Source organism: Caenorhabditis elegans, chromosome I, assembly GCF_000002985.6.
Source record: "Caenorhabditis elegans chromosome I".
Lineage (NCBI taxonomy): Eukaryota > Metazoa > Nematoda > Chromadorea > Rhabditida > Rhabditidae > Caenorhabditis > Caenorhabditis elegans.
Genome location: NC_003279.8, coordinates 10,436,030 through 10,462,486, shown reverse-complemented (window position 1 = coordinate 10,462,486; position 26,457 = coordinate 10,436,030). Strand labels below are relative to the sequence as shown.

Below are 26,457 nucleotides of genomic sequence, written 5' to 3'. Positions count from 1 at the left end.
TATCCCTACTCCCAGCAGAGCAGGCTGGAGGCCTTCTCTGAGAGGTATGTTTCTACATATAACTACGTATGTTTTTGGAAAGGTCATGAAAAAGGTCACCTAGGTCAGTTAACCGGATTGAGGGCCGGAGGCCCGAATACACAAAAGTATTGGACAGCCGTTAAGCCTATACTGAGCCCAAAAACTCGAGTTGAGGGCCGCAGGCCCGAATACACGAAGAAGTGTTGGATTTCCGTCAAGCCTATTCTTAGCTAAATAATTCAGTTGTGGCAAGCCCAAATAGACGCAGAAGCGTTGGACAACTTTTAGGCCTGTTCTGAGCCCAATAATTCATGTTGAGGGCCACAGGCCCGAAAATACTGAGAAGCGTTGGACAACTGTTAAGCCTATTTTAAGCAAAAAAATTTGAAAAGTGGAAATTTTTATTTCTAAAATTAATATTACACTAAATTTGGTCGGTCTTGACAAACTTCAGCACATTTACTTGGCATTTACTCAACACTTGACTAAACTTTAATAAAGCGAATTATTTTTGAGTTACTCTACGCCGAATCAAACTGCGAAGCCTAGCAAATCTCCGATTTGCTAGTCTCCCTTGTTTGACTATAAAAATGCAACTTCCCCCTCCTCAACAGAGATCTTGCGCGTGTTAACTGGGACTTCGAATTCTGCTCTCAAAAATCTGTTTCGGATAAATTTGATCGCCTACTTTCGATTCTTAACAACCTCCTTACTCAACACTGTCCCACTAAGCCAATTAGTGTCTCTAAGTCTCCTTCACCTTATCACAACATTCGTCGAAAACTGAAGCGCCTAAGGAATAGAATCAGCAAGAAAAGCAAGCTTATTCTTTCACGTAAATGTACATTTGAAATTATTAAAACCGCGCAATCTAAATACCGAAAACTTTATCGGAACTATAGAAAATACGTGCGCCGTTTTGAAAACGATATAATTGCCAACTCTAATTTTACCAAAATAAGGCGTCTTATCAATAGTCGCCTCAAATCTCAAAATCGCGTTCCAGCCATCGTCCTTGACAATAAATCCATTGTCAATGATTCAGAGAAAAGCGAAATTTTTGCGAAAATCTTCGCCTCTCACTACTCTGACGATTCCAGCCAGTCTCAAAAATTCTCTACATAGTCCTTCACCCACTTCCCATTCCTCTCTTCAGAATCAAACATCCACATCTCTTCATGTAGACTCATTTCAGCCTTATATGATTGAAAGCGTATTGTCTAAGCTTCCCCCTAAATGTGGTTTTTCCCCACACTGCGCCAAGTATCTAGTGCTCAAGAAATGTGCTACTCCTCTTGCTTTCCCTCTATCCATTATATACAAACAATCATTTGCCGATTCTAAAATCCCTGACTGCTGGAAAAAGGCAATAATCATACCAATACCCAAAAAAGGTAATCCTTCTTCCCCAAGCAACTACCGCCCGATAAGCCTCACTGACCCCTTTGTTCGTGTTATGGAGCGTATTATATGCTCTCGAATTCGCGCTGATTTTGGCCATCTTCTGTCCCCCCAGCAACATGGGTTCCTCCACTACAGAAGTTGTCCTTCATCATTAGTTCGATCTGTTTCTCTCTACCATTCCCTTCTAAAGAAGGAAAAATCTCTCGATATCATCTTTTTCGACTTTGCTAAGGCATTTGATAAAGTTTCACATAGCATTCTCTTAGGAAAACTTGCTAAGTTTGGTCTCGAATCTTTAACTTGTTCCTGGTACAAGAAATTTCTTGAAAACAGAACTTTCTCCGTTAAAATCAACAAATTTGTTTCGAAAAACTCCTATCCCATCTCTTCAGGTGTCCCACAAGGCTCTGTTTCAGGGCCTTTACTTTTCATTCTTTTTATTAATGATTTATTGATTGACCTAGCTCCCACCATAAATATTTCCTGTTTTGCTGATGACGTTAAAATTTTTCACACTGATCCTACTATAATACAAAACTCCATTGATATTATAGTTAGTTGGTCCAAGTTAAATGAACTTCCTTTAGCTCCAACTAAATCTGCGTTGCTAGCTCTTGGCACTCGTAACAAAAACCAATCATATTCTGTTGATTGTGTCCCCATTACCCCATCCTCTACTGTTCGAGACTTAGGTCTAATTACTGATTGCAAGCTAAAGTTTGAACACCACATAGTTAAAGTTAGTTGTCTAGCCATGCTTAGGTCCAAACAAATTCTCAAAGCATTCTCCTCCAATTCCCCAAAGTTCTACGCCCACCTTTATAAAACGTATGTTGCTCCCATTATGAATTATTGCTCTGAAGTCTATGCTCCCTCCTCAAACTCATTGCTTTCAGCAAAACTTGAACAACCTCTAAGGCACTTTACCAAGCGCGTTCTTCAAAGATGCAATACAAAATTCTCATCTTATGAAAATCGACTCAGTATAATGGAGCTCCACTCCACCAGACACAATAGAATTAAGGCGTAATTGAAACTACTGTATAGACTGTTAACAGGTACCTCTCATTTTTCTAACCTTAGACAATTTGTTACTCTCTCTAGTTCTAATAGGCACCCAATGATTTTAGTTAGGAAGGACAAATGCTCCACGCATTTCTTTGCTCTTATCATCCCAGTCTGGAACAATTTATTCAAAAATGTTACGGTTTTTATGTCCCCATATCAATTCTGTGAATTTATTGATCTCAACATCCCCCGATTATAACTACACTTTACCTCCATTCTCGTCTTTCTCCCCGTTTCACCTGTTCCCTATTATCTTTTTGTTTTTTTTTGTAACTTTTACTCGAGTTGAACTCTTTTAGGGTTCGTCTCGTTTTATTTGCTTATTTCTCTTCTTTTAGTTAAATAAACTCAATTCAATTCAATACATTCAATTGTGAGTGAGTCAAGGCCAAAAATCCATTGAAAATGACATTTAAAAACTTGTTCCAGTGAAATTTGAACAAAAATTGGTCGAAAAATAAATATAAAAACTAGTTGAATAAAGTTTGTCACCAAAGATATGCCCGCGCAGAGCTAAATGCCACTTTGTCGACTGGATACCATGTCACTTCAGATACTGTGTCTCCAATGATACCGTGCCACCCTAAAAGTTTGTCATCTCGGAATGAGGACTGTCGATCTAACATTTAGTTCACTAAAAATAACAGACGAAGTCGTGGACAATAATTTGTCAGTTGACAGCTTTTTAAAAATAAAAATTCCAGACTAGAAAATATTAAACTTTCTCTTTATTGGCATGAAGAATAGAAAACAAAGGTGAACATTATTAAATATGTAGATATCTTTAGTGTGACAAGATCCTGTACGATCCTGTAGGATCAATAAAAAAAAGATATTCATGGAAGAATCAAAAGGAAGAACAGATGCATAGAAATAATATTTAAAGAAGCAATTCATTAAATTTAATTCCAATGGAAATAAAAGTATCAATTGAACCGCATATGTTTTATGAAGAAGTAGACCAATTCGTTTTCCAAACAAAACTGCGGAGTGTTGTTTGCATTTCAAAAAAATATATATTTAGTTTTTTTGGATGTTTATAGAAGGTGCACGTGGCTCTTGTCCCATCATTACGAGTTATTTCAAACTCTCTTGGTCCAATTGTACGGTGTGGTAGATTCATGATAGTTGAAATGCAATTGAGGTCTTGAATTTGAAACTCAAATAATTGAAGTCTTCGATTGGAACATGATGACATCCAATGTCGGAGAAATATATTCAACTCTTTTGCTGTCAAATTTGATCTTCTTAATCCAATTTCGAGACAGTCAAAAATTGAAAAGATGATTTAAGGTAACCCATGTGGCGGCGTGCTCGACAAGAAAACTATTAGAAGTGATTATTAACTGTTCATCACATTTCTCGTGAACAATAACATCGAAGAAAATTTTTTTCGTATCTGCCAGTTCACTCAGAACAAATTTTAAATGCTCTTTTGAAATGGCGTTTCCAGTAACATGTCCATCATATGTTTGATTGTTTGATTATGCTCTTGAAATGTATCTAAATTTAACCGGAAAAAATTGATTTGGCAGTTTAGAATATCCATATAATACTCAGCACAAATAATCCATTCATTCACTGGATCGTTTGAATAGATACTCCTAATCTTGATTTCGGTATCACCATAGATCGTCATGTCATGTGGTGAGTAGTATGTTCTAGGGTCATATTTTTGTTCATATAGTCTACCATCTTTTTTTTCAATAAAAACAGAAGCGACGATATTAGCAACTACACTAAGTGTGTAACATCCTTTGCGTTGAGTCCTTGTAAACTCTTTGACTATTCTCTTCACTCTCGTACTTGATTTTGAAACATCTATTCTGAAAATTGTTTATCTTTCGAAATACCTTCTTTGTTCAATACAAACATATCAACAATATTCTATTTACAAAAATTGATTTTCTTAGATTTCTATTTTAAAACTTAACATGAAACTATCAGTATTCTACAAAAAGCATTTTTTTAAACTTTTCATTCAAAATTTATGATGAAATTATCAGGCAATTGTTGTCAAACATATCAAAACTTTAAAAATACCAAATTAAAAAAAAAAACTTACAATTCAAATGGACTCAAAATACTCAAAACATTTTGAATAGTCTTGGAAGGAAGTTGAAGTAGAGGAAACTTGGAATATTTAATATTTGGGTGAATTGGCATTGTTGCAGAAAAAAGTAGTGAGAACGTGTGCAATTCAAAGAAATGAGAAAAGGGAATGAATGAATACGATGTGCTCAATGCAACTATATATAGGTTTGGAGGACGCTCGAGGAAATCAAAATCAATCGATTTCCATTTGTCCAAATTAGAGAGCGTCCCCCACACCTGTAAATGGACCTGTAAAGACATAAAAACTAAGTATGTACAATTCTAGTTCAAGAATTTATTGATTCCATCAATATGTATTATGTTGATTGATTTGCAGTAGGAATGAAATTTATTTTTTATTGTCAAACAGAAATACGAAAAAGTCAGCGTTGCAACTTACAAATCAAATATATTTTCTTAAATTCCATTTTTTGAGCCAAATTTGTTCTCTAGGTTAAGTTTTAGATTAGGTTAGGTTAGGTAAGTGATTTCCAGCTTCCAATAGAAATGACGAAAATGAAATCCAATAATCCCCACGGATCACGTTAAAAATCATAATTCAAATGGAATTTAACAGAGAGGGTTAATAAATAAAGCTACAATAAAGGACCACTTGTGATTTTCGAAAATTTTCACAAAAAATCTCGATTTTTTGACCATTTTCAAAAAAAAAAAGAATAAAAACTGTTTTAAATCTGGTTATTATCTCAATTTTGTTGTTTTCCAAATTTTTGTAACATTCGGAATCTTCATTTTAACTAATTTTTCACATTTTAAGACGTTGAAGCTCAACGAGAAGCTCAAAAGTAACTTATGAGCTTTAACTTTTATTATCTCATAAAACACATATTCAAGCATATTCCTGTCAATTTTTAACTGATTCCGTTCGCGTCCTTTTGTAGCATTTTTAGTGCTGAGCTTTTGACCTTTTTTCAGTATGCTTCTTGATTATGAGCTCATATTTAAGCTATAGCTTGATTAATCTTTCAGAAAGTAGTCACCGAATGAAGCCCACACTTTTTACTACAAGTACCATAAACGTTGCTTGCACCAAAAATTTGTGGAATAGCCTACAGGCAATAAAAGTTTTCGATGGGTTATTTAGTGCAAAATATCTTGGAAATGCACTGTGAATTGAGAATATGAATTTCGCCAACTAAAGGTGATGTTTTATAACACTTTAAAACATCAGATTTACATCTCAAACCTGCTTCTTTTTTGCGAACTCACCTTGGGATTCCAGTAGGAAGACACACACAAATCCCCAATCATTTCCAATACACACATTAGACTGTGTGTTACTTGTGTATTATACCCCCGCCATTTTAAACATTAATTTTTTACCTTATAAAATAAAAACGTGTGGAATTTTAGGCTTAGGAAAACACCATTCCTAAGCCTAACAAGGAAAATGGGTATCACGTTTAATTTAAACGAATAAATTAATGGAAATTTGATTAATTTATAAAATGGCGGGGGTATAATACACAAGTACCGACTGTGTGCTCCAATGGCCAAGGTCCACTCGGAGGTTCCTCGCGCACTGCTCTCTTCGTTCACAGCTTCAGCATTGGTCGATTGGAATCCTTCGGCACATATTCTCCAGCTGGCAGACCCTTCGTTGAAAAGTTGAAAACTGAACATTATGACTAAAACTACAAACTTATATACCAGTCATTATCAAGATGTACGTGACTAACGGTCGTTCAAATAAAAATGCTTTTCAAATTACTTTCCGTGTAGCTTTATTTATTAACCCTCTCTGTTAAATTCCATTTGAATTATGATTTTTAACGTGATCCGTGGGGATTATTGGATTTCATTTTCGTCATTTCTATTGGAAGCTGGAAATCACTTACCTAACCTAACCTAATCTAAAACTTAACCTAGAGAACAAATTTGGCTCAAAAAATGGAATTTAAGAAAATATATTTGATTTGTAAGTTGCAACGCTGACTTTTTCGTATTTCTGTTTGACAATAAAAAATAAATTTCATTCCTACTGCAAATCAATCAACATAATACATATTGATGGAATCAATAAATTCTTGAACTAGAATTGTACATACTTAGTTTTTATGTCTTTACAGGTCCATTTACAGGTGTGGGGGACGCTCTCTAATTTGGACAAATGGAAATCGATTGATTTTGATTTCCTCGAGCGTCCTCCAAACCTATATATAGTTGCATTGAGCACATCGTATTCATTCATTCCCTTTTCTCATTTCTTTGAATTGCACACGTTCTCACTACTTTTTTCTGCAACAATGCCAATTCACCCAAATATTAAATATTCCAAGTTTCCTCTACTTCAACTTCCTTCCAAGACTATTCAAAATGTTTTGAGTATTTTGAGTCCATTTGAATTGTAAGTTTTTTTTTTTAATTTGGTATTTTTAAAGTTTTGATATGTTTGACAACAATTGCCTGATAATTTCATCATAAATTTTGAATGAAAAGTTTAAAAAAATGCTTTTTGTAGAATACTGATAGTTTCATGTTAAGTTTTAAAATAGAAATCTAAGAAAATCAATTTTTGTAAATAGAATATTGTTGATATGTTTGTATTGAACAAAGAAGGTATTTCGAAAGATAAACAATTTTCAGAATAGATGTTTCAAAATCAAGTACGAGAGTGAAGAGAATAGTCAAAGAGTTTACAAGGACTCAACGCAAAGGATGTTACACACTTAGTGTAGTTGCTAATATCGTCGCTTCTGTTTTTATTGAAAAAAAAGATGGTAGACTATATGAACAAAAATATGACCCTAGAACATACTACTCACCACATGACATGACGATCTATGGTGATACCGAAATCAAGATTAGGAGTATCTATTCAAACGATCCAGTGAATGAATGGATTATTTGTGCTGAGTATTATATGGATATTCTAAACTGCCAAATCAATTTTTTCCGGTTAAATTTAGATACATTTCAAGAGCATAATCAAACAATCAAACATATGATGGACATGTTACTGGAAACGCCATTTCAAAAGAGCATTTAAAATTTGTTCTGAGTGAACTGGCAGATACGAAAAAAATTTTCTTCGATGTTATTGTTCACGAGAAATGTGATGAACAGTTAATAATCACTTCTAATAGTTTTCTTGTCGAGCACGCCGCCACATGGGTTACCTTAAATCATCTTTTCAATTTTGACTGTCTCGAAATTGGATTAAGAAGATCAAATTTGACAGCAAAAGAGTTGAATATATTTCTCCGACATTGGATGTCATCATGTTCCAATCGAAGACTTCAATTATTTGAGTTTCAAATTCAAGACCTCAATTGCATTTCAACTATCATGAATCTACCACACCGTACAATTGGACCAAGAGAGTTTGAAATAACTCGTAATGATGGGACAAGAGCCACGTGCACCTTCTATAAACATCCAAAAAAACTAAATATATATTTTTTTGAAATGCAAACAACACTCCGCAGTTTTGTTTGGAAAACGAATTGGTCTACTTCTTCATAAAACATATGCGGTTCAATTGATACTTTTATTTCCATTGGAATTAAATTTAATGAATTGCTTCTTTAAATATTATTTCTATGCATCTGTTCTTCCTTTTGATTCTTCCATGAATATCTTTTTTTTATTGATCCTATAGGATCGTACAGGATCTTGTCACACTAAAGATATCTACATATTTAATAATGTTTACCTTTGTTTTCTATTTTTCATGCCAATAAAGTTAAACTTTATATTTCGATAAATCTTGATAAATGTCGCCACGTAGAAGGTCAGACGTGGAAACACATGGTTAGATTTGGCAGGCATACAAAAATTTCACGTAATTTAATTTTAAGATTTTAAAGAGGTATTGGGTTGGGAGTTGGTGGAGGATATTGTCAAGGTACTATAGTAGTACTGTAAAGGTACTGTAGGTATACGGTAAGGTTACTGTAGTTTGAGAAAATTCTAATTTTAAGCTTTCGAAGAGGTATTGGGTTGGGAGTTGGTGAAGGATATTATCAAGGTACTGTAGTAGTACTGTATTTGAACTGTAGCATTACTGTATGGTTACTGTAGTTTTGTAAAAATTGGCTTTTTGTCTTTTGAAGAGGTATTGTGTTGGTTTTGGTGGATAATAATGTCAAGGTACTGTAGTGGTGCTGTAGTGGTACGTACTGTAGGTTTAGGCGGGAATTCAAATTTGTGAGACAATTTTTGGTGAGAATTAAACATTCTGAGTTAATTTCTGGCGGGAATCCAAATATCAGAGAAGAATTTTCACGGTATTTCAGATTTCTTCGTTTGAACTTTCCAGAATTTTATCGAGTCTCTCAGTATGTCCTAGAACACTTAAAAACATTGAATTTTTGCCAAAAAAATGTTAAAAGTGAACGCTGAAGTTAGAAAAATTTCGTGAATGCTCTAGAGTCTTCTGGAAAGTTTCACAATAGTTCGCAATTTTTTTAATGGTAGAGAGAAGTTGCTATAACTCAGTGATTTGTTCATTTTCAAAGTTTCTTTTGTCGGTTGTGAAAATTGTTGAGCGTTTAGTCTACTTCAAAAACTAATTAAAACTGTGCCAGTCGTTGTCCGCGCCGGGGGCGCGGTCAGCTGCTGGTGTTTTATAATATGACCATTGGTAAAAAAATACTAATGTATAAATTTCAGTTTTTGCAATTTTAAAATTAATTTTTCAAAAACACTCATGCAAATGTCATTAATTGCTCTTCTGCTATCCAATTAGCCAAAAAACAACGTCTGACAAGTAAAAATACTGATTAATGATAAAAACGGCAACATTTTGTTAGTTGAAAACATATTGCCGTAAAAGCAGAAGCGAAATATTGGCACTGATTATTAATTGATCTCATCGTGATTAGCCTACGAGATAAATACGGTGGGATTAGGTACGATCATGGAGCGAAAGTAAATTACTCTTTTTTTTTTGCAAGAATTAAGAGACTAATCGTATGAGTTAGAATTGCCAAGAAGGTTAATTTTTCATCCAAATTTGTGTTCAGATAAAATGAAAGAATTTTACAAGAATTAAGCAGTTTATTCACTGGTAGACACTGGTAGAATAGATGACAAATTGTACAATGAAGGTATGGGAATATAATAAATTATAGAATGAATGAGAGCCAAGCGATAATGAGGGTAACTCCACCAATTGGAGTGTATTTCCTGGTTGTCTCGACTCCAGAAATGCTATAATGATAGCAAGGACCACAGAATAGAGTGATTCCAGCAGTGAAAAGGCCAGCAGTTACAAGTGGGAATCGAGCAGCTGGAGACGCAAGAAGAGCCAGGGAGTGGATCAAGTGATAACGAGAAGCCGTGTCGAAAGCGGTTCGCCGACGTTCATCGATTGATGGATTGTCACGGAGAACTGAAAAGAAAATGAACGATTGAAATAAATAAAAGGCTTTGAGATACTAGCCATGAGATCCGTAGGCTCCAAGAGAAATGGCAACAGCTCCCGAGAGGCCAGCCAGACGAATAATTGGAGACATATCGACACTTGGTGGGGAGATTACTGATTCGATTGTCGGTGACGTGGCAACAGCTGGAAAGAGTGCGGCAAATCTGAAAAAAAAACTAGGCTGAGATTTCAAAAAATCGAATTTTGCAAAAATGCGTTCAACTAAATCACTTTTTTTCCTAGAGCTAAACATAAAATACAAAGCCCTACCGCTTCACGGGGAAAAAATCGGAGACGGTGTTAACAACGTCAGAGATGATATGAGACATCAGCCTAAAATACTTTCTTAATTAAAAATCAATCATATAATTACTCATTCCCCAACAGATATCAGTTTTTGCATTAAACAAATTATTACAGTTTAAAAAATTGAAAAATATAAATAAAAAAATGTATATTACACGTAGCGGAGGCGTTTGCGCAACATTTTAGACATAAGTATCACAGAAAGTTGAATAGAAAGAAAGCACTTAAAATCATAAATATTTAAAATAAATTTAATTAATAAAAAAAGATCATGGCTATTTCTTCTGATTGAGGATAGAATTTAGAACCATTTGTCGCTTTTCGAGTGCTCCTGGCTGACTTGCAAGCGTCTTATCACTGCGAACTGATAAAGCGAGTAGGTAGTTGAGTTCGGTTGCCGTGAATTGGGATCTACAATAATATTTCAGTTTCAGATTCCGTATGAACTTTTCAAATAAAAAACCTCTTTTCTGGAACAATTGCCAAAATTCCATCAGGAGTATTGTCCAATAATAAATCGAAAAATGCACGGGCTCTATCGAGATCAGATTCTCGACGATTTGTGATCCTTGACAGGCGCTGCTGGACTCCCCACACATTACGGCAAACTCTTTTCTTTGCAGCTTCAGTGAGTCGTGGCATGAATTGACTGAAAATATTCGATTGATCGGAATCAAGAGTGTTCGTTTTTGGATTTTTTTGGAAAATCGAAAAACGAAAATCGAAATTTTTAAAAATTTATTTTATCAATTTTTCGATTTTTCGAAAATTAGCTAAATATTTTGGCCATCATTCTTTTTTTAGAAGAAAATTTTATGTTTTTCTTATCGATATATAAAGAACATTAGATAAAAATATTAATTTTCTGGTTTTTTTTTATTTTTTCAAAAATCGAAAAATTTTCTTTTATCGTTTTTTTCTTTCGATTTTTCGATTTTAGAAAATCGAATAATCGAAAAATGCCACCCTTGATCGGAATGGAAAAGAGAAAACAAAAATTAAATTCCAACCTGTAATGAATAAATAATGATGCACAAAGATGTCCAAGTCCATCGAATACATAAGAAAGCTTCGCAGGCGATAAAACATCTTTCAAATTGTCATGGAATTGATGAAGATCCTTTCCAAGTGCTACTACTTCTGGATCAACTTCATTATGAGATGATGTATTGCGATACTTTGCAAGTGGAGCCAAATGGAAGAAACAATGAACACGAATTTCGATGTGAAGCAGGAGAAGACAAGAATCAGCAATTGATTCGAGGCGGCGAACACAATCTTCAATGGCTGAGGGAACAGAGTTCTGAACAATTAAAAAGTTGCTTCAAGTGTGATGATTGATTGATGATCTTACATTATCAATCATTTGTCCATCTTTTAGTCTTACTTGTACCATACACGTGTCTAACATCATCTTGACATTGGCTGGAAGTGAATGAACAAGCTCTCGAATCTGAAATTATTTAGTTTTCTATTTTTTGGTGTTTTTTGATGATTTTTTACATTTACCAGTCATCATAACTCAAAAACTATAGTTTGCCAAAAAGATTTCATTATGGAAAGTATAATCATAATTTTGTCTACATTTTTGTAAAAATTGGTTATAAAAAATTTTCGAAACATTTTTTTTTGAGATTTTTTGGTTCGTCGGAAAATTCGTCCATTTTCGTTTCTCGATTTTCAATACTTAGATTTTTTCTCACAAAATTAAGAAAAAAAAATAATTTTAAAAATTCATGTTAAAAAAATAAAAAATTTTTTCGGCCGATTTTCTATGAAGCAAAATCCTTTAACAATAAAGGTTTTTTAATTTCTGAAAAACTACGAAAAAGTCAGGTAACGAACCTCATCACTAAACCATCGTAGTGATTCATGAAGACTTGCAAACATTTTGATATCATTCATATCCGTAATCAAATCACTTTCACTTAGACTATTCTGTGCTTGAGTTCCAAGATTTCCAATAAGTATTTCTGATTCTCTTTTATTCCGTTCACCGACGTCCAATTCACTTTCAACTGCTGGTGTCATTGGAGAAATTGAAGCAGCATGCCAGTTCGGAAGACTCATCAAGAGACGCGATATATCATCATCTGCAGTCCATGCTGCTGATATTTTCTGTCGTCGAGTTGGAAGAGCTTCTGAATTTGGAAGAGAAGGATCTGGATTCTTTGGAGTCATCTGGAAAAGTAATTTCGTTGTATCAAAAAAATATACATATCTTTTATTGATTTTTTATCGAAATTTTTACAAAATTTAGAAAAACTTTTGAAATTTCTTTTAGAAAACTCATTTTTATTATTGATTTTTTTAATAGAAATTTCATAGAAAAATTGAATTCTTATAAATTTCTAGCCAGTTTTGAAATTTTACCTAAAATTCAAAATACCTATTTGTTACAATTTAAAAATCACTTTTTTCAAAATTTTTAGCGCAATATAAAACCGTACTCTATCGTAAACATCAGTCATATTCTTGAAATAATCCGTTAAAACGAGAAGCCAAAGTGCTGCAAATCGATCAGCATAGAGATCGATAGAAACAATTAAATCTTGAACTTCTTTACACAAATTGAGTACTTTTTCACAAGAAGGAAGAATCTTCTGAAATTAAAATATGCCTTGATTATCAGATATTCAATTTCTTCTCGTACTTTATTAGTAGAAACTCTGACAGCTTCTCCTCCTCTCAATGCTCCTTCAATACGAGAAGCAAGTTCTCCTTTAACTCGTTCAACAAATACTTCCATCACAAATGAATGCATAAATCTTCGTAATTCACACGGTGAATCATTTATATTCTTTTCAGTTGTTTCCATAAGTCGACTCAGAATTGGGAAGATTACTTTAATATTGTAAGCAGATGGCTTGCAAATTACAGCTTTTGTCTGGAAAAAGAAACATTAAAATGCTTATATTCATACAGTAATATAAATACCCGATGACTGGAAGAGTTGGCATTTGGAGTCGCACAGGCAGTATTTTCAAAGCGGAATAATTGTTTTCTGCTTGCAGTTCCCAGTACATTTTGTTTTTCAAGTAGAGGGTTAATGTCAAGATGTTCTGATACAACAACCTGAAAACTAGAGGTTCATTTAGTTGAATTTCTCTTCTGAATAAACCTCAATTGCAGACTGAGCGGATCTCCAAAACGAGGTGACAACATCTTTTCTTCCGAGTTGTTTTTCAACGAGAACTCCAAATTCCGCATGTTGCTGACTGGCAGAGTCGAATTGAGCCGATAACTGAAATTAGGTTATTGTTAAGAATATTCTATAAATTAATAACTCATTAGGGAGCAAGAGCTCAGCATTGAGAAACTGATATCAATTGTTCTTTTGGATATATGAAAATCTAGAAATTTGATGCCTGAATCAGGAGTGTCGGTTGTTTAATTTTTCACAACACTCAAAAATCGAAATTTTTCGTTTTTCGAAAAATGGCTCAAAATGTTGTCCATTTTAAATATTGTTTTGTTCCATTTGTTTTTTTTTGTTTTTTTTTGTTCCATTTTAATGATTTTTTTTTCCGAGATTCCAATGTCCACAGCAAAAATTGAATATCAGATTTTTCCAGACAATCTCAGCTCTCGAGCTATATTCGTTTCAAGAAAAATAACCAATTCGTCCAGTTTTTGAATTTTCCGATTAAAAAAAACTAAATCACCAATTGCATAAGTTGCTTCAAATGTGTAGTATCTCCTTCATTACTTTCATCAATATTCGCTCCGATCTTCATCACTTGTACTGTGTTCACGATCTGAATTTTAAATATTAATATTTCCATTAGTTAAAAATAATTTAAAAACCCTTACCATTTTATCAATCATATTTTTTCCAAGCATCATTAGCCTATCAACATCCCAATGTCTTTCTTCAACAGTTCGGAACAACGTAGATAATGCTTCAACAGACGAAACTATTCGAGATTTGGCTGACACGTCACTGAAAGAAGATACGGAGCCGGAGCCACTTCGAGATTTCGTTGAAAGCGAGTGACAGTATGCATTTTGATTTATTCGATGTTCAGGTATTGTTCGAACTATGTGCAGAAGCTGAAAATTCGGAAATTTTGAAAAAAAATTAATTTCAATCTTATCAATTTTTAAAGGAGGAGCAGCGCTTTATGGAAATAAGTTTGTTTTTTTCGAAAGCAAAATTTTTAAATATTGGAACATTATTTTTAAATTCTTCTCATTTCTTTCGAGTGTTTTTTTTATTAAGAAATTAAAAATTGGTTTAAAAAATTAATGTATTAGTTTTTCTGTATCTCGGAATGATTAGTTTTTTCTTTAAAAAACAACTATTTTCAGCTAATATCTCAAATTTTCGTATCTTTTAATTGTCACAGTGGCAGGGACTTAATTCTTATTGCAATTATCCCGCTTTATTACAAATTTTGATCGTTTATTCATTAAATATGGTATATTTCAAGTTTTGTGTACCCAACGACTGAAAAAACGAAAAAAAAAACACCGATGTGATATTGAAAAGATGGGAAAATTGAGATATTAGGCCATTTTGAGACCAAATTTCGTTACTCCACTTTTTAAATAATTATAAACTCACGTGTTTCTCAAAAGGCTCCACAACTAACATGTTTACAAGTGTATCATTGATCTTATCGATGAGAATTTTAGTAAATCGTTCAATTTCTGCGGATAAATGAGAAAGCCCTTCCACTCGTGATAATCGTCCATTTATCAGCTCTCCTGAAAAATGTAAAATACATAAAATCGCGAATATTCCCATCGCTAATAGGGCCGCAGCGATTTTATAGTTCTCTATCTCTCTCTCTCTCGATTTCTTTTCTCCATCATTTTCATTCAAAAACTCACTAGACTCTGTAACAGTATCAGCTGCCTGTTGGTATTGTTCTTTTGAGATTAGATTCTCGATTTTTGATGGAGCTTCTCGAAGTTCTTCTCTGAAAAATATAGAAATTTCAGTGTATTAAATATTAATTTTTGTTTACAATTTTGCCATAATCTCGCAAACTGATTTTTGCTGTGCATTCTCGTGCCACAGCTTTTTCAGGTCATCCCTCCGTAATTCCAATAAGCTTTTGACTGTGTGTAGGGCATTCCGAACATTGTGAATACGTTCTCGACAATCTGAAAATTGAATTCAAAAGTACTTTTTTAAAATTTAATCTCTTACTTGATATTTTTGAAGAAACATCTCGAAATGAAACTAAACATTTTTCGACGTCTTGTTGATGATCTGAACAATTTTATGTATTGCTGAAAGAATAAAAAAGGTTTTACTTTTAACTAAACGATCGATTAGTGCTCCAGATTCTTTATATCCTTTTTCTAATCTCGATTTCTCTACTTCTCGTTGATCTTCCGAAACTGACGATGTTAGTGATCGGATTACATTTATTAAAAGACCCGTTTCGTTTGACTGAAATATCAATTTTAAACTAATAATCCGTTTTTCGATAGCTCACGTTCGATGTTGCTCTCTCTGCAGGCAATGGTCGATGCCTTCTAGCGGCCGCCACCGGAGTAGCCCCGTTTTCGTTCATAGGAAGCTCTCAATCTGAAATAAAGTTTATTAATATGTGATTTCGCCCAATAAAATGTACGAGAAAACAAGTAAACAATTGATCACACAACGGCCTAGGTTTTCATTTGACGTCGGCCGCCGGTCGCGAATATATCGAACGCGAATAGCCGGGAGCACGCTGGGCAGTGTAATACGCATGGATACACTTGCTTTTCTATTAGAAATTGGAAAAAACACATTTTTTTTATTTTTCTTTAAATAAATTATGAGATTTTAAAGTAAATTAATTTGCAAAAAATAAATAAATAATAATGAAAAACCGTCAACAAATAGAAAATCCGATAATGCAACAATTAATTAAATTTTGTCCACGAGGAGAACACAATATATATCGTGACGAGAGCCGCTGTGTTCCATCAACAATGCGCCTTTAAAAAATACAGTACTCCGCTTGTGTTAAAATTCATTTTCCTTTTTCTCATTTTACTTCAACTTTCTCTTCGTTTATTTGATAAATACGTATTTAAACATTCATTTTTGTCAGAAATATTTATAATTTCAGCTATTCGCTCCATCTCTCCCGTTAATCCTGGAAAAACGACTGCATGAGCTTGCAGAGCTTCTGAGAAAAAGTATAAAAGGAAGCTCTGCCATGACGGAACCAAAAGAAGAACGAAGGGAAAGGAGAATGTCATCTCCGATAATGCCTGAAAATATGTCTGATTTTGATTTAATAGTTGGAGAAATCGAAGCGGAAAACGGAGCGGAAGGCAGTGTACGTTTTGCACATTATTTGATCTACCCGGGAATTTCTGCTGTTAATTCAGCGGAAAATACACATTTAAATAGTTTTTCTCCACATTTAACATTTTAACCCACAAAATTTCCAAATTTTCATGATTTTCAGTTCCAAAGAGCTGCCGAGTGCTTCAAGCTAATAGAAGATCGTGTGTCGGAAGATCCAGATCTCAGCGAAATAATGGAAAATATTCGAATGAATCAAGGGTGTGAAGTTAGTGGTATGTCAACTGGTCTTTCAAGTACGGCCACAACGGTTTCGTCAAAAATGGCATCCCAATGGATATCCCATATGAAAAGAAGTTTCAAACGTCGCGCAATTTGTCTTTCAGAAGAGCAGCAATCTGCAATGCGGAAGATGGTTACCGAGGTAAGAATATAAATACTTTTTAATGCTAGTTTGTTCTCCCCAGCCAAAATTTTTAAAACAATAAAAAACGTCCCGTTTCCCCTATTTGAATGGACCCTAATAATGCCGCCAGGAATTATACACTCAGCATGGCCCAGCGGACCTCGCCGTACGCGACATTCTGTTGCTGTATAGCCGAGGTCTTGAAGCACATCACGATGGACGTTATCGAGAGATGTTCGAACGATTACGGCCATGTATTCCATACTTCAACACCAATGTTCTCGTCTGGATTCGGATCTCAGAAGCTTTGATTTATGAGTATTACGAGGTGAGAATTGATCATTCTCAGCAGAGTAGGGCGGAAAATTTATAAAATTCATTTCTCCCATAGCTATTTTTCAGGAATTTCTTTCCGAGCATTAAAAGTAACATTATGTTCAGAAATTGGAAATATCTATATTTCTATCTAAATTTCCGAAAGAAAGAGAGCCACACTTCTCTGAATCTCCGCACCATCTGAACAACTAACTTTAATTTTTAATTTCAGGAGACTTGGGAGTTCAATGATATCTACGATCGTCTTTTCGAAAAGCAACCTCATCATTATATGCCATCGGTACGGCGGCGATGCAACGAAATGCGACCTCGACATCCGGATATGACTCTTCGATTCGCTGAAACAGCTACACTGATGTGCTTCGCTTTGGCAAAACAATCAAGCCGAGAACCTGTCCATTATGCTGCAGCGGCTCTTCACGGATTCATGCTTCTCAAATTAAGAAAATATTCGTAAGTTTCAGCTGCCTTTTAGATACAAAAAGAATGTTTATTTGTGCTACTGCTACAGCGGGAGCAATAATTTTCAAGAAAAAAAAACGAATTTTTTTGACCCCAAAACGCCCTAAAATCCCTATTTTTGAAATGAATCGTCTTGAAAATTTTAATTTTTTTTTCATGACAACCTAAAATTTTCGTCAACTTATAATTATTTTTTCATATTTTGGCCGCTTGTGACGGGGTTTTTAGTCGTTTAAAATGTCTTATCCACGAGAAAACATGTAAAAAAAACCAAAATGTGCAAAAATGAGTGATAATTAAATAATTTCCAGCAACTGCAATACTGTAAATTCGGCAATAGAAATCTAATACATTCTTATCAACTCATAAATCATAAAATTTGGGTTTTTCGGACCCATGTTGGGAAAAAAGCGATGATGTATTTCTTAACCCACTGTTTTTTATTCCAGGGAAGCCATAGAAGCTGTAAATTTCGCCGTAGAACGGTACGATCGAGCCGGTGAGTGGCAGGATGATTTGGCGATTCTTCTAACATACAAAGCTGAAGGAATGATCGGAATAGGACGCTACAATCGAGCAATCGAATATGCACTGCGAGTGATGAATGCTGCAAAATGTGCTCGAGCACGGCAGCGAGCAACTATGCTGGTAGTCATGGCATATATGCGAAAACGGAACTATCTAAAGGCACATGAATATGTTATTGTAAGTTTTGAAAGGAAAAGAGATAATTTTAAAAATTAAATAATTATTATTTCAGAAGCTTCTCAAAGAAGGAAAACTCGACGAAGTGATGCTCGAAAACGTGGCTTTACTTGGATTAAATCTGGCTCATCTAATGGGAAATATGAAGTTGTTCAAGCGATTCGAATCAATGTTACAACGAATCGTTTATTAATAATAATTGATCGATTGATTGTCATTAACTAAGTTATATCCTGAATCTACAGATTCTCATTTTGCTCTAATATTATGTTTCAATAATCAGTTTTTTTTCTCTTTTCTTTCATCTCATCATCGTTTCAACGCGTCGTTCTTTTTTGCCGTTTACGTAAAAAATATATAAATTTTTACAAGAACATTCAATTGAAGTTAGAATAAAGGGTCTATACACCCTGTTTTAAATACTTTTTTCTTTCGAAAGTACTTCTCACTATATTCAAGAAATTCGAGCAATTTTTCAGGATTTGTACATAAATGTGATGATTGGACATCGGTTAGCGAGGTGGAGATGGGCAAGAAGCTACACAACGTATGTAAAAAGCGACTTCAAAGCTGTTTTACGCTGAAAAAAATTTCAACCTGAAAATAACTGAAACTGGCACGAAACGAGCGACATTTTTTATGAAAAAAGAAACCAAGTTTTGCTAAAATTGAAGTTTCGTAAAATAGTCCCTGTCGCAGCGATTTTCACTCTTAATTGCAAATTTGTGTCGTGAATGTCGCATTAATAAGTCGATTCAGGTACATTTTAAGTCGATATGCATCAGAGTAATAATTTAATAAAAACTGTATTTCAGCTGCTACGGCGAGAACAAATTCAAATTCTATCAAAACTCGGCTTTTTTTTCTGTTGAAATTTTGAAGAATTTTTTTTTGATTTCAGAGCAGTCGCCAACGCTGATGTCGTGGTGTGTGGCGGTGGAATATCGGGAACATCAATCGCCTATCACCTAGCGAAACGGGGAAAGAAGGTGGCACTCGTTGAAAAAGATTCGTATGTTTTATCTGAAATTTATCTCTAAATAACTGAACATTTTAGAATTGGATGCTCCGGAGCCACGGGACTCTCAGCCGGTTTGGTTTCTTCGCCGATTTTCTGGCAAGACACGAGCCTTCAAGCAATTGCTCAAGCTTCACTCGACTTGTACTCACATCTCGCCACAACTTGCAAATTTCGTAAGATTTTTGAACATCAAGCACCTCGTTTCTAGTCGCTGTGAACAACAATTCTTTGAAAAATGAATAAAAATAGTTTGTTATTTTAAAAAATTTTTTAAATGTTACAAGAATGTTTAATAGAATATATTTTAATAGAAAGAAACGGTATTTGTTATATAGTTAATAAATTTAAATCAAAATTAATTTTTTCACAGGTTACATAAAATGCGGCCGTACATATCTTGCCTCATCAATGGCCAACGAAATACTACTTCGACGGATGTATTCAAGAGGAGTTGTCCATAACGATAAAGTCGAACTTCTTGATTGTCAAAGTGAAATGCTTGAGCGATGGCCATTCCTTCAAACAGAAGATGTTCAGCTGGCTTTGTTCTCTCCAGAAGATGTTGCTTTAGATCCAGTGGCACTTTGTCAGCATCTGGCGTTGATTGCTAAGGATTACGGTAACTCATTTTTCTTCAATAGATTCTCATTCAATTTCTGATTTTCAGGTGCTCTGATATACGAAAGCAATCCCGTTTTGGAGGTACATATCGGCGACGAGAAACAAGTTTACGGAGTTTCCACTAAAATGGGATTTATAGAAACGAGTCATTTTGTTGATGCTGCTGGAATTGTAGGTTTATAGAGAAATTGTAAAGTGAATCTTTATTAGCTTTTCAGTGGGCTGGTAGTCATCTTGTCAAGGCACTTCCTCATCAGCATGTTCAAACAGCTGCATATCCATGTACCTACTCGTATATTCACACTTCAAAATTACCAACAGGATCAGTTAGTGATATGACACCGAGTAAGTCTTTTGTAGATGAAAATTGATAAAATTAATTGGATTTTCAGTTTTCAACGACCTCGACGGAAATGTGATGCTCCGGACCACTTCTTTCAAGACTCTTTGTGCAGGATTTGCCGAAGAAAGTATTCGGCCACTTGCAAGACAAACTGGATCAGCAACGCCTTGGCAACATCCAGAACCGGACTGGAATACATTTGGTATGGCGTTACGGTTCACTGCTGGGCGGCAATTCTACAAAACAGCGTACCGTGTTGTATCAATATTTTTTAAATTAAAATTTACTGTCAGAACATACAAAAATACTTGTTTTATCTGAAAATAGTTTTTATTTCAGATGATACAATTGAAAAAGCGCTCAAAAAATATCTGAAAGTTTCCGGATTTTTTCAGGCGATTCCCAACTTTCAAACAATATTTTAGAACTTTTTCAGTTGTTGCATCTAAAATAAAATTTATTTACCGATAAAGAAAGTATTTTTCTGTGTTCTATCAATAAGTTTTATTGAAAATTTTGGACAACAGATACATTGGCTCATTTTATAAAATTCCGCGCACCTCTTATCATACAATTATTGTGCCACTAAAGCTAGAATCATTTTTCAGATCCAAACCTTGAAAAGCTGATTTCTCGATGCCCAATGCTTGGTGATTGCAATCATGGAGATCTGATTGTTGGAATGGAAGCCTATACTCCAGACAAACTCCCGACAATTGGAGAAAGTTCACAGGCGAAGGGATATTGGGTGATGTGTGGAATGAATGGACAAGGACTTTCTCTGGCAGGAGGACTTGGAAAAATCCTTGGAGAATTGATGTGTGAATCACAGAGTTCTACAGCAGACGTTGCTCGTGTTGATGTTGGAAGATTTATTGATTTGCATGCAAACAATCAATATTTGATAGGAAGAACACCTGAAGTAGCAGCTCTAACATATTCGAATCTCTACCATTCCCATCAGTGCCATACAGCGAGAAACCTACGAATGGCTCCGATTTATCATCAGTTGAGAGATGCGGGAGCCGTTTTCGGAGAGATTATGGGTTACGAACGACCGCTGTGGTTTGAGAAAACACCAAAAACTGAAAGAAATGCATTGATGAGTGGTCAAGATGCGCTTATTGGAAAACCAGAATGGTTCGAAAGGGTCGCCAGTGAATATGAAGCATGTAGAGAACGAGTTGGGCTTATGGATATGAGCAGTTTCAGCAAATATGATATTACTGTAAGGTTTCGTACAGTAAAGTTTATAGTTCAAGAAATCGTGAAATATCAAGTTTTTCGTATTTTTTGATAAAAGTACGGTAACTGGTCTCGAAACGAAGATTTTTGTTGAATTCTGTAGTTCCCAAGTCTTTTTTTTCATAGATTTTTGCGATTTGTTAAAGTATAAGTAATTATATAATATATTTTGAGTTTTTTCTAAAACTAAAAGTCGAAAGTTTGAAACTACAGTACTTTTTTAAAGGTGCGCACAATTTGAAAATTTATCATAAATTTGTCGTGTCGAGACCGAATACCGTACTCTTGGCGCAAAACCACAGAATTTCTGGTTTGGGTTATAGAATACATGACACACTGAAAACTAAAAATTTTGAAATTTCCTGATCCGTACTATTAATTAATTTCCCAATAATTCTGATTTGAAATAAAGTATTCTCCTATTTCAGGGTGAAGATGCTGTGGAATATCTGCAATTTCTGTGTTCTGCAAATGTTGATGAGCCAATTGGAACCACAGTCTACACAGGAATGCAACATCAAAAAGGAGGATATGTGACGGATTGCACATTGAGCAGACTCGGAGAAAAGAAGTTCTTCATGGTTGCACCGACTATTCAACAAGAGCGTGTACTTGTTTGGATGAAAAAATGGCAAGCAATTCTGAAAGCACGAGTACATGTTCAAGATGTAACCGGAGCGTACACGGCTCTTGATTTAATTGGACCATCTTCTCGTTATCTAATGGGCGATATCACAGGATTATCGATGAGTAGTAACGATTTCCCAACATTTAGATGTCAAGAAATTAATATTGGAATGGCAACAGGAATACGAGCTATAAGTGTTACACATTGTGGTGAACTTGGTTGGGTTATCTATGTACCTAATGAGGTAAATGTAGAAACTGGCTAGTGTATGAAACAGCTTCAATTTTTGATTAAAACTATCACCCAGATGTAAAGTTTTGCAATTTTTGAACCAGAAATACGGTATCCGGGCTTGACACGACATTTTTTGAGTATTGTGATGTTAAGCTTTCGTTTGTGCGGAATTCTCATCGATTTTTCATTCTGCAGCAACGTAAGTTTGTAACTACAGTACTCCCTAAGATCCCTTTGCGTTGACCAAAAATTGTCGTGTCGGGACCGGGTACAGCTTTTTGGCGGAAAAATCACAAAATTTTGCGTCTGGGAATCACGATCAGCAAAATCGTGTAGTTTTTAGAGAAGATGGTTTTAGTTTTATGATTCCCTTGAAAACATACCGTACTCTTGTGAGAAAAATCTTTAATGTATTTTTTTCATTTTATTAAAATTCAGGTTGCTCAAAATGTCTACGAGAAGATTCTTGACGCAGGAAAAGAATACAGTCTTCAACACGCCGGCTACTACACTCTCCGCCAGCTTCGGATTGAAAAATTCTATGTCTACTGGGGACAGGATATCAATGCAACAGTGACACCTGTCGAGTGTGGACGACTTTTCCGTGTTGATTTTAAAAAGGATTTCATAGGGAAAAAAGCACTTGAAGAACAAGTTGAACGTGGAGTTTCGAAGCGATTTGTACAACTGCTTGTTGATGGACATGATAAGGAAACTGATCCATGGCCTCAAGGAGGTGAAACTATTTTGAAAGATGGACGAGCTGTTGGGTTGACAACTTCTGCGGCATATGGTTTCACTTTGGGATGTCAGGTAAATATATCTGAAATTCTGAAAAAAAATAGTTAGCTATCGAAGATCAGGTTCAGCCAAGTTATGACGTTTCCAAAATGTCTGAAACACCTTCTAAGTTTTTACCTGAAATTTATGTGATTATTGAAATGTTTTTTAAAAATAATTTTGATCCATACAATTGTATGGTTTTTAAAAACCTTTTTAAAAATTAGACAATTTCAAAATGTCATATGTAACTTAGCTGAACCTGCTCTTCGGCAGCTAAATTTTTCTGGGACCCTTCTCGGTTCCCTCTGTAGTAAATTCCAACACGTCTTCAACTCGTACTTTTGATCCCCGATATCTAGGATAAAAAGAAACAGTGTGACGTGCTCATTAATATGACCATCATCTCGTCACACTGGCACACCTGTCGTTGTGTATTCAGTGCTCACTCACTTACAACAATATCTATCGCCATTAAGAATCCTAGCATTTGGGAAGTTGGCATGACCTCAATTGGTCATTTCTTTGTGAACACCGAAATGGTATTGACTTGGGGGAAGTTGGTCTGACCCTTTCCCCTGCCAGTTAATTGTAGACAAAGAAGACATATGTTGGGTGAGACTAGAACAGTAGGTGACAGTGGGATAATTAACGAAAGAAAGAATGTTGGGAAAACTGGATGATCTTCTCAAAAATTGTATTTCAGGTTTGCATTGGCTACGTGGAAAATAAAGAGTTTGGAGTATCACCTGAATTTGTATCATCTGGACACTTTGAAATTGATATAGCTGGAAAAAGGTTCACATGCCGTCTCAACGTTCATTCACCTTCACTTCCAATGATATCCAGCGAGCATCCACTTCACTACAGACCGACTCAATGATTGCTTCTTGCCATCTTAGTGAACATATTTAGACAACTTAGCTGAATCCAGATGTTGAATTTAGAATTCAATTTCCTACTTTGTACTTTTTTTCTTTTTTGTTTCTCAATCTCGATGCCATATTGGTTGTACGATAATTGTAATTGTGACTTCATCCACCCAGTGTCTGCTCCCCCTCACATACTTCATAATAAATAGACATTCTGCACCCTCTATGCTTCTCACAATCCCTGCAACAGCACGCAACGCCGCACCGCACGCGTCGCACCGATCAATTTTCGACGTCCTGCGACGACGCGACCATTTTTTAAAGACTTGTTTTAAAGACTTTTAAAGACTTCGAGCTGAACTTTTCAAAATGCTTCGACTTTTCAATTGAAGTGATAGATATTAAAAATAATTAGAAAGCTTCAATAATTACGAATATCCAAATAGGAGAGATTTGTCTAAATTAATAGTTTAAAAATATAATCTCACAAAGTTTATACAAAAACTATGAACTAAAACTAGTTTAGATAGCTGTCTCTTTCGATCATCAACATCGTCAGTTTTTTGAAAATATTCTTAGTTTATCGAGCAATGGACCAATGGAGTCACCAAAATCATCAGGGCCATCAAAGTCAGTCTACTTCTACCGGTCCTACACCACATTCTCACATGACACATGTTGTTCCTCAGGTATGTAGGTGTGCAACTAAATAACACTGAAATTCACAACAAATTCAGCAAAAAGAAGAGGTTCAGTACATGATGCGTCAAGTAACAGATAGTGTTAGATTTGCAATGTGTGAAGCAATTGCACACAGACCGGGTCTTTGGGATTCAACACGAGAAAAAGTGAGCTCGGCAGCACGGAAAAATCTCTTTGCTGAAGTTGTTGAGGTGATTAATCAACAGTTCGTGTTGAGCCCTCCGCTCACAAGTAAGTTATCATTTCTACTTCAGTTATAATTGGTTTTTTTCCAGTCGAAGAAATCGAAAAGCATTGGAAAAATCTGAAAGACACATACGTGAAAACTCGACGGAAGTTAACATTTGATCATGATGGATGCCCTATACGACCGAAATGGAAGTTTTTTGATTCGCTCATGTTCCTGGACAGTGTGAATCAAAACGATTTTGTGATGAAAAAACGTCCGATGCAATTCCAGGGACAGCCGTACGATTTATACCAAGGTCCCTCTTCTAAGAAAGAGAAACTAGAAGAAATGCCATCTGACGAGTACATGGAATTCTGTCGATCGTTGTACCTCCCATTGAAAGAAATAGGATACAAGGATCGCATACACTGGCTGAAGATCCAAAAGTCCATCCGTGACATCGTTTACGAAGCGCAACTGGAAAGTGTTACTAAAGCCGCACCTGATTTGCAATAAACAATTTGTGTTAAAAATACTGATTCTAAACTGTTTTCAACAATTTATTGTAACAATAACAAACAGCTTATGCGCTCTCAGATGGAACGCTGAGGATGATGTCGGAGTCTCCGGCATCAGTGACTGCAAGGGTGCACACACGGAAGAGACGTCCACAGGCGGTTCCGAGCTCAATGTTGTTTCCGTTGTAGTGGTGAACTCCAGTTTTGGCGAGCATGGCGTAGTACTCAATCTCGGACTTTCTGAAAATTAATCATGAGTTAATAAAAATCCGAAATGATAAATATTGATTTACCTGAGTGGTGGAGTGTTGTTGGCAATGATGACAAGCTTAGCCTTTCCGTTGAGAAGGGATTTGAGAGTCTGCTTGTATCCGAGGACGTATTGTCCAGTCTTCATGACCATGGAGAGTCGGGAGTTGATGTTCTCAGCATTTTTCTTGACCTAAACGAATATATGGATCATCAGGCGTTCGAATATTGGAGAATTCGCGAGCGCTTACATTGAGCACCCGAAGCCCGTGACAGAATGAGCGGGGAAGCTACTCCTTCTCAATTAAATCACCCGAGCTCCGGATTACTCCATCGCTGCTCGAAAATTTAACTCCAGAGAAACTTCACTAACCTGTGGCTTAGCAGCTGGAGCCATGATGATTTACCTGAAAATAGAAAAAATAACTGCGTGAACTTCTAATTTGAGCCACGTAAATAGAGCAAAAGAAGGACGGCACATTAAAAAACAAATAACTTCAAAACGTCTTTACGAAAGCGATCATCCGTACTACTTCAGAAAATTTCAACGTCTCAAAAAATAAGTGGTAAGAAATTCAATTTATAATAGTTTACAGCTTGAAGAATTATATAAAAAGGCGTTTATCTGTTG

General features: G+C 35.2%; 7 protein-coding genes and 1 pseudogene across 17 annotated transcripts; 4 read left to right on the top strand and 4 right to left on the bottom strand.

Moving 5' to 3' along the window:
- Positions 1-3,439: 3,439 nt before the first annotated feature.
- On the bottom strand, positions 3,440-4,659 carry Y106G6H.10 (annotated as a pseudogene). The gene is given in 4 exon segments: positions 3,440-3,763; positions 3,765-3,903; positions 4,008-4,319; positions 4,559-4,659. Coding segments are annotated over 4 exon segments (876 nt in total).
- A 2,149-nt stretch (positions 4,660-6,808) lies between these two features.
- Positions 6,809-8,298, top strand: Y106G6H.9 (F-box domain-containing protein). Its single transcript, NM_001377625.2, has 2 exons — positions 6,809-6,955; positions 7,195-8,298. The coding sequence occupies exons 1-2, from the start codon at positions 6,855-6,857 to the stop codon at positions 7,595-7,597; spliced, it is 504 nt and encodes a 167-aa protein (NP_001364619.1). The 5' UTR covers positions 6,809-6,854; the 3' UTR covers positions 7,598-8,298.
- Positions 8,299-9,591: 1,293 nt separating this feature from the next.
- Positions 9,592-10,309, bottom strand: Y106G6H.8 (Transmembrane protein 256 homolog). Its single transcript, NM_001392933.1, has 3 exons — positions 10,247-10,309; positions 9,995-10,140; positions 9,592-9,943 (listed from the first exon to the last, which is right to left on the bottom strand). The coding sequence occupies exons 1-3, from the start codon at positions 10,303-10,305 to the stop codon at positions 9,678-9,680; spliced, it is 471 nt and encodes a 156-aa protein (NP_001379268.1). The 5' UTR covers positions 10,306-10,309; the 3' UTR covers positions 9,592-9,677.
- Positions 10,310-10,411: 102 nt separating this feature from the next.
- On the bottom strand, positions 10,412-15,830 carry sec-8 (Exocyst complex component 4). Its single transcript, NM_060331.9, has 17 exons — positions 15,733-15,830; positions 15,548-15,686; positions 15,441-15,503; positions 15,256-15,394; positions 15,119-15,207; positions 14,850-14,992; positions 14,096-14,335; positions 13,948-14,040; positions 13,404-13,526; positions 13,220-13,357; positions 12,936-13,169; positions 12,733-12,885; positions 12,128-12,463; positions 11,637-11,735; positions 11,293-11,585; positions 10,746-10,931; positions 10,412-10,693 (listed from the first exon to the last, which is right to left on the bottom strand). Exons 1-17 carry the CDS (start codon positions 15,808-15,810, stop codon positions 10,558-10,560), a joined length of 2,682 nt encoding a protein of 893 aa, NP_492732.2. The 5' UTR covers positions 15,811-15,830; the 3' UTR covers positions 10,412-10,557.
- A 613-nt stretch (positions 15,831-16,443) lies between these two features.
- Y106G6H.6 lies at positions 16,444-18,820 on the top strand (the record flags this gene model as incomplete). Of its 8 annotated transcripts, NM_001276549.2 has the most annotated exons (7): positions 16,444-16,566; positions 16,699-16,810; positions 16,922-16,959; positions 17,072-17,269; positions 17,489-17,730; positions 18,189-18,444; positions 18,500-18,819. In NM_001276549.2, the coding sequence occupies 7 exons, from the start codon at positions 16,444-16,446 to the stop codon at positions 18,635-18,637; spliced, it is 1,107 nt and encodes a 368-aa protein (NP_001263478.1). The 8 variants fall into 8 exon arrangements, with proteins under 8 accessions (NP_001263478.1, NP_492731.2, NP_001263477.1 ...); NM_060330.9 differs by having other exon boundaries at positions 16,699-16,959; positions 18,500-18,820; NM_001276548.3 differs by lacking the exon at positions 17,072-17,269 and having other exon boundaries at positions 18,500-18,637.
- A 103-nt stretch (positions 18,821-18,923) lies between these two features.
- pdpr-1 (DAO domain-containing protein) lies at positions 18,924-24,412 on the top strand. Its single transcript, NM_060329.5, has 11 exons — positions 18,924-18,991; positions 19,346-19,456; positions 19,502-19,638; positions 19,836-20,084; positions 20,133-20,257; positions 20,305-20,431; positions 20,479-20,631; positions 21,038-21,657; positions 22,103-22,546; positions 22,975-23,349; positions 24,023-24,412. The coding sequence occupies exons 1-11, from the start codon at positions 18,942-18,944 to the stop codon at positions 24,197-24,199; spliced, it is 2,568 nt and encodes an 855-aa protein (NP_492730.2). The 5' UTR covers positions 18,924-18,941; the 3' UTR covers positions 24,200-24,412.
- A 295-nt stretch (positions 24,413-24,707) lies between these two features.
- Positions 24,708-25,592, top strand: madf-10 (MADF domain-containing protein). The gene is made up of 3 exons (NM_060328.4): positions 24,708-24,877; positions 24,926-25,121; positions 25,166-25,592. Exons 1-3 carry the CDS (start codon positions 24,779-24,781, stop codon positions 25,573-25,575), a joined length of 705 nt encoding a protein of 234 aa, NP_492729.1. The 5' UTR covers positions 24,708-24,778; the 3' UTR covers positions 25,576-25,592.
- Positions 25,593-25,602: 10 nt separating this feature from the next.
- rpl-30 (Large ribosomal subunit protein eL30) lies at positions 25,603-26,233 on the bottom strand. Of its 3 annotated transcripts, none has more exons than NM_001392932.1 (3): positions 26,078-26,233; positions 25,871-26,019; positions 25,603-25,817 (listed from the first exon to the last, which is right to left on the bottom strand). In NM_001392932.1, the coding sequence occupies exons 2-3, from the start codon at positions 25,978-25,980 to the stop codon at positions 25,643-25,645; spliced, it is 285 nt and encodes a 94-aa protein (NP_001380121.1). In that variant the 5' UTR covers positions 25,981-26,019; positions 26,078-26,233; the 3' UTR covers positions 25,603-25,642. The 3 variants fall into 3 exon arrangements, 2 of the variants coding, with proteins under 2 accessions (NP_001380121.1, NP_492728.2); NM_060327.8 differs by having other exon boundaries at positions 26,200-26,233; NR_101614.1 differs by having other exon boundaries at positions 25,643-25,817; positions 26,078-26,079.
- Positions 26,234-26,457: the final 224 nt, after the last annotated feature.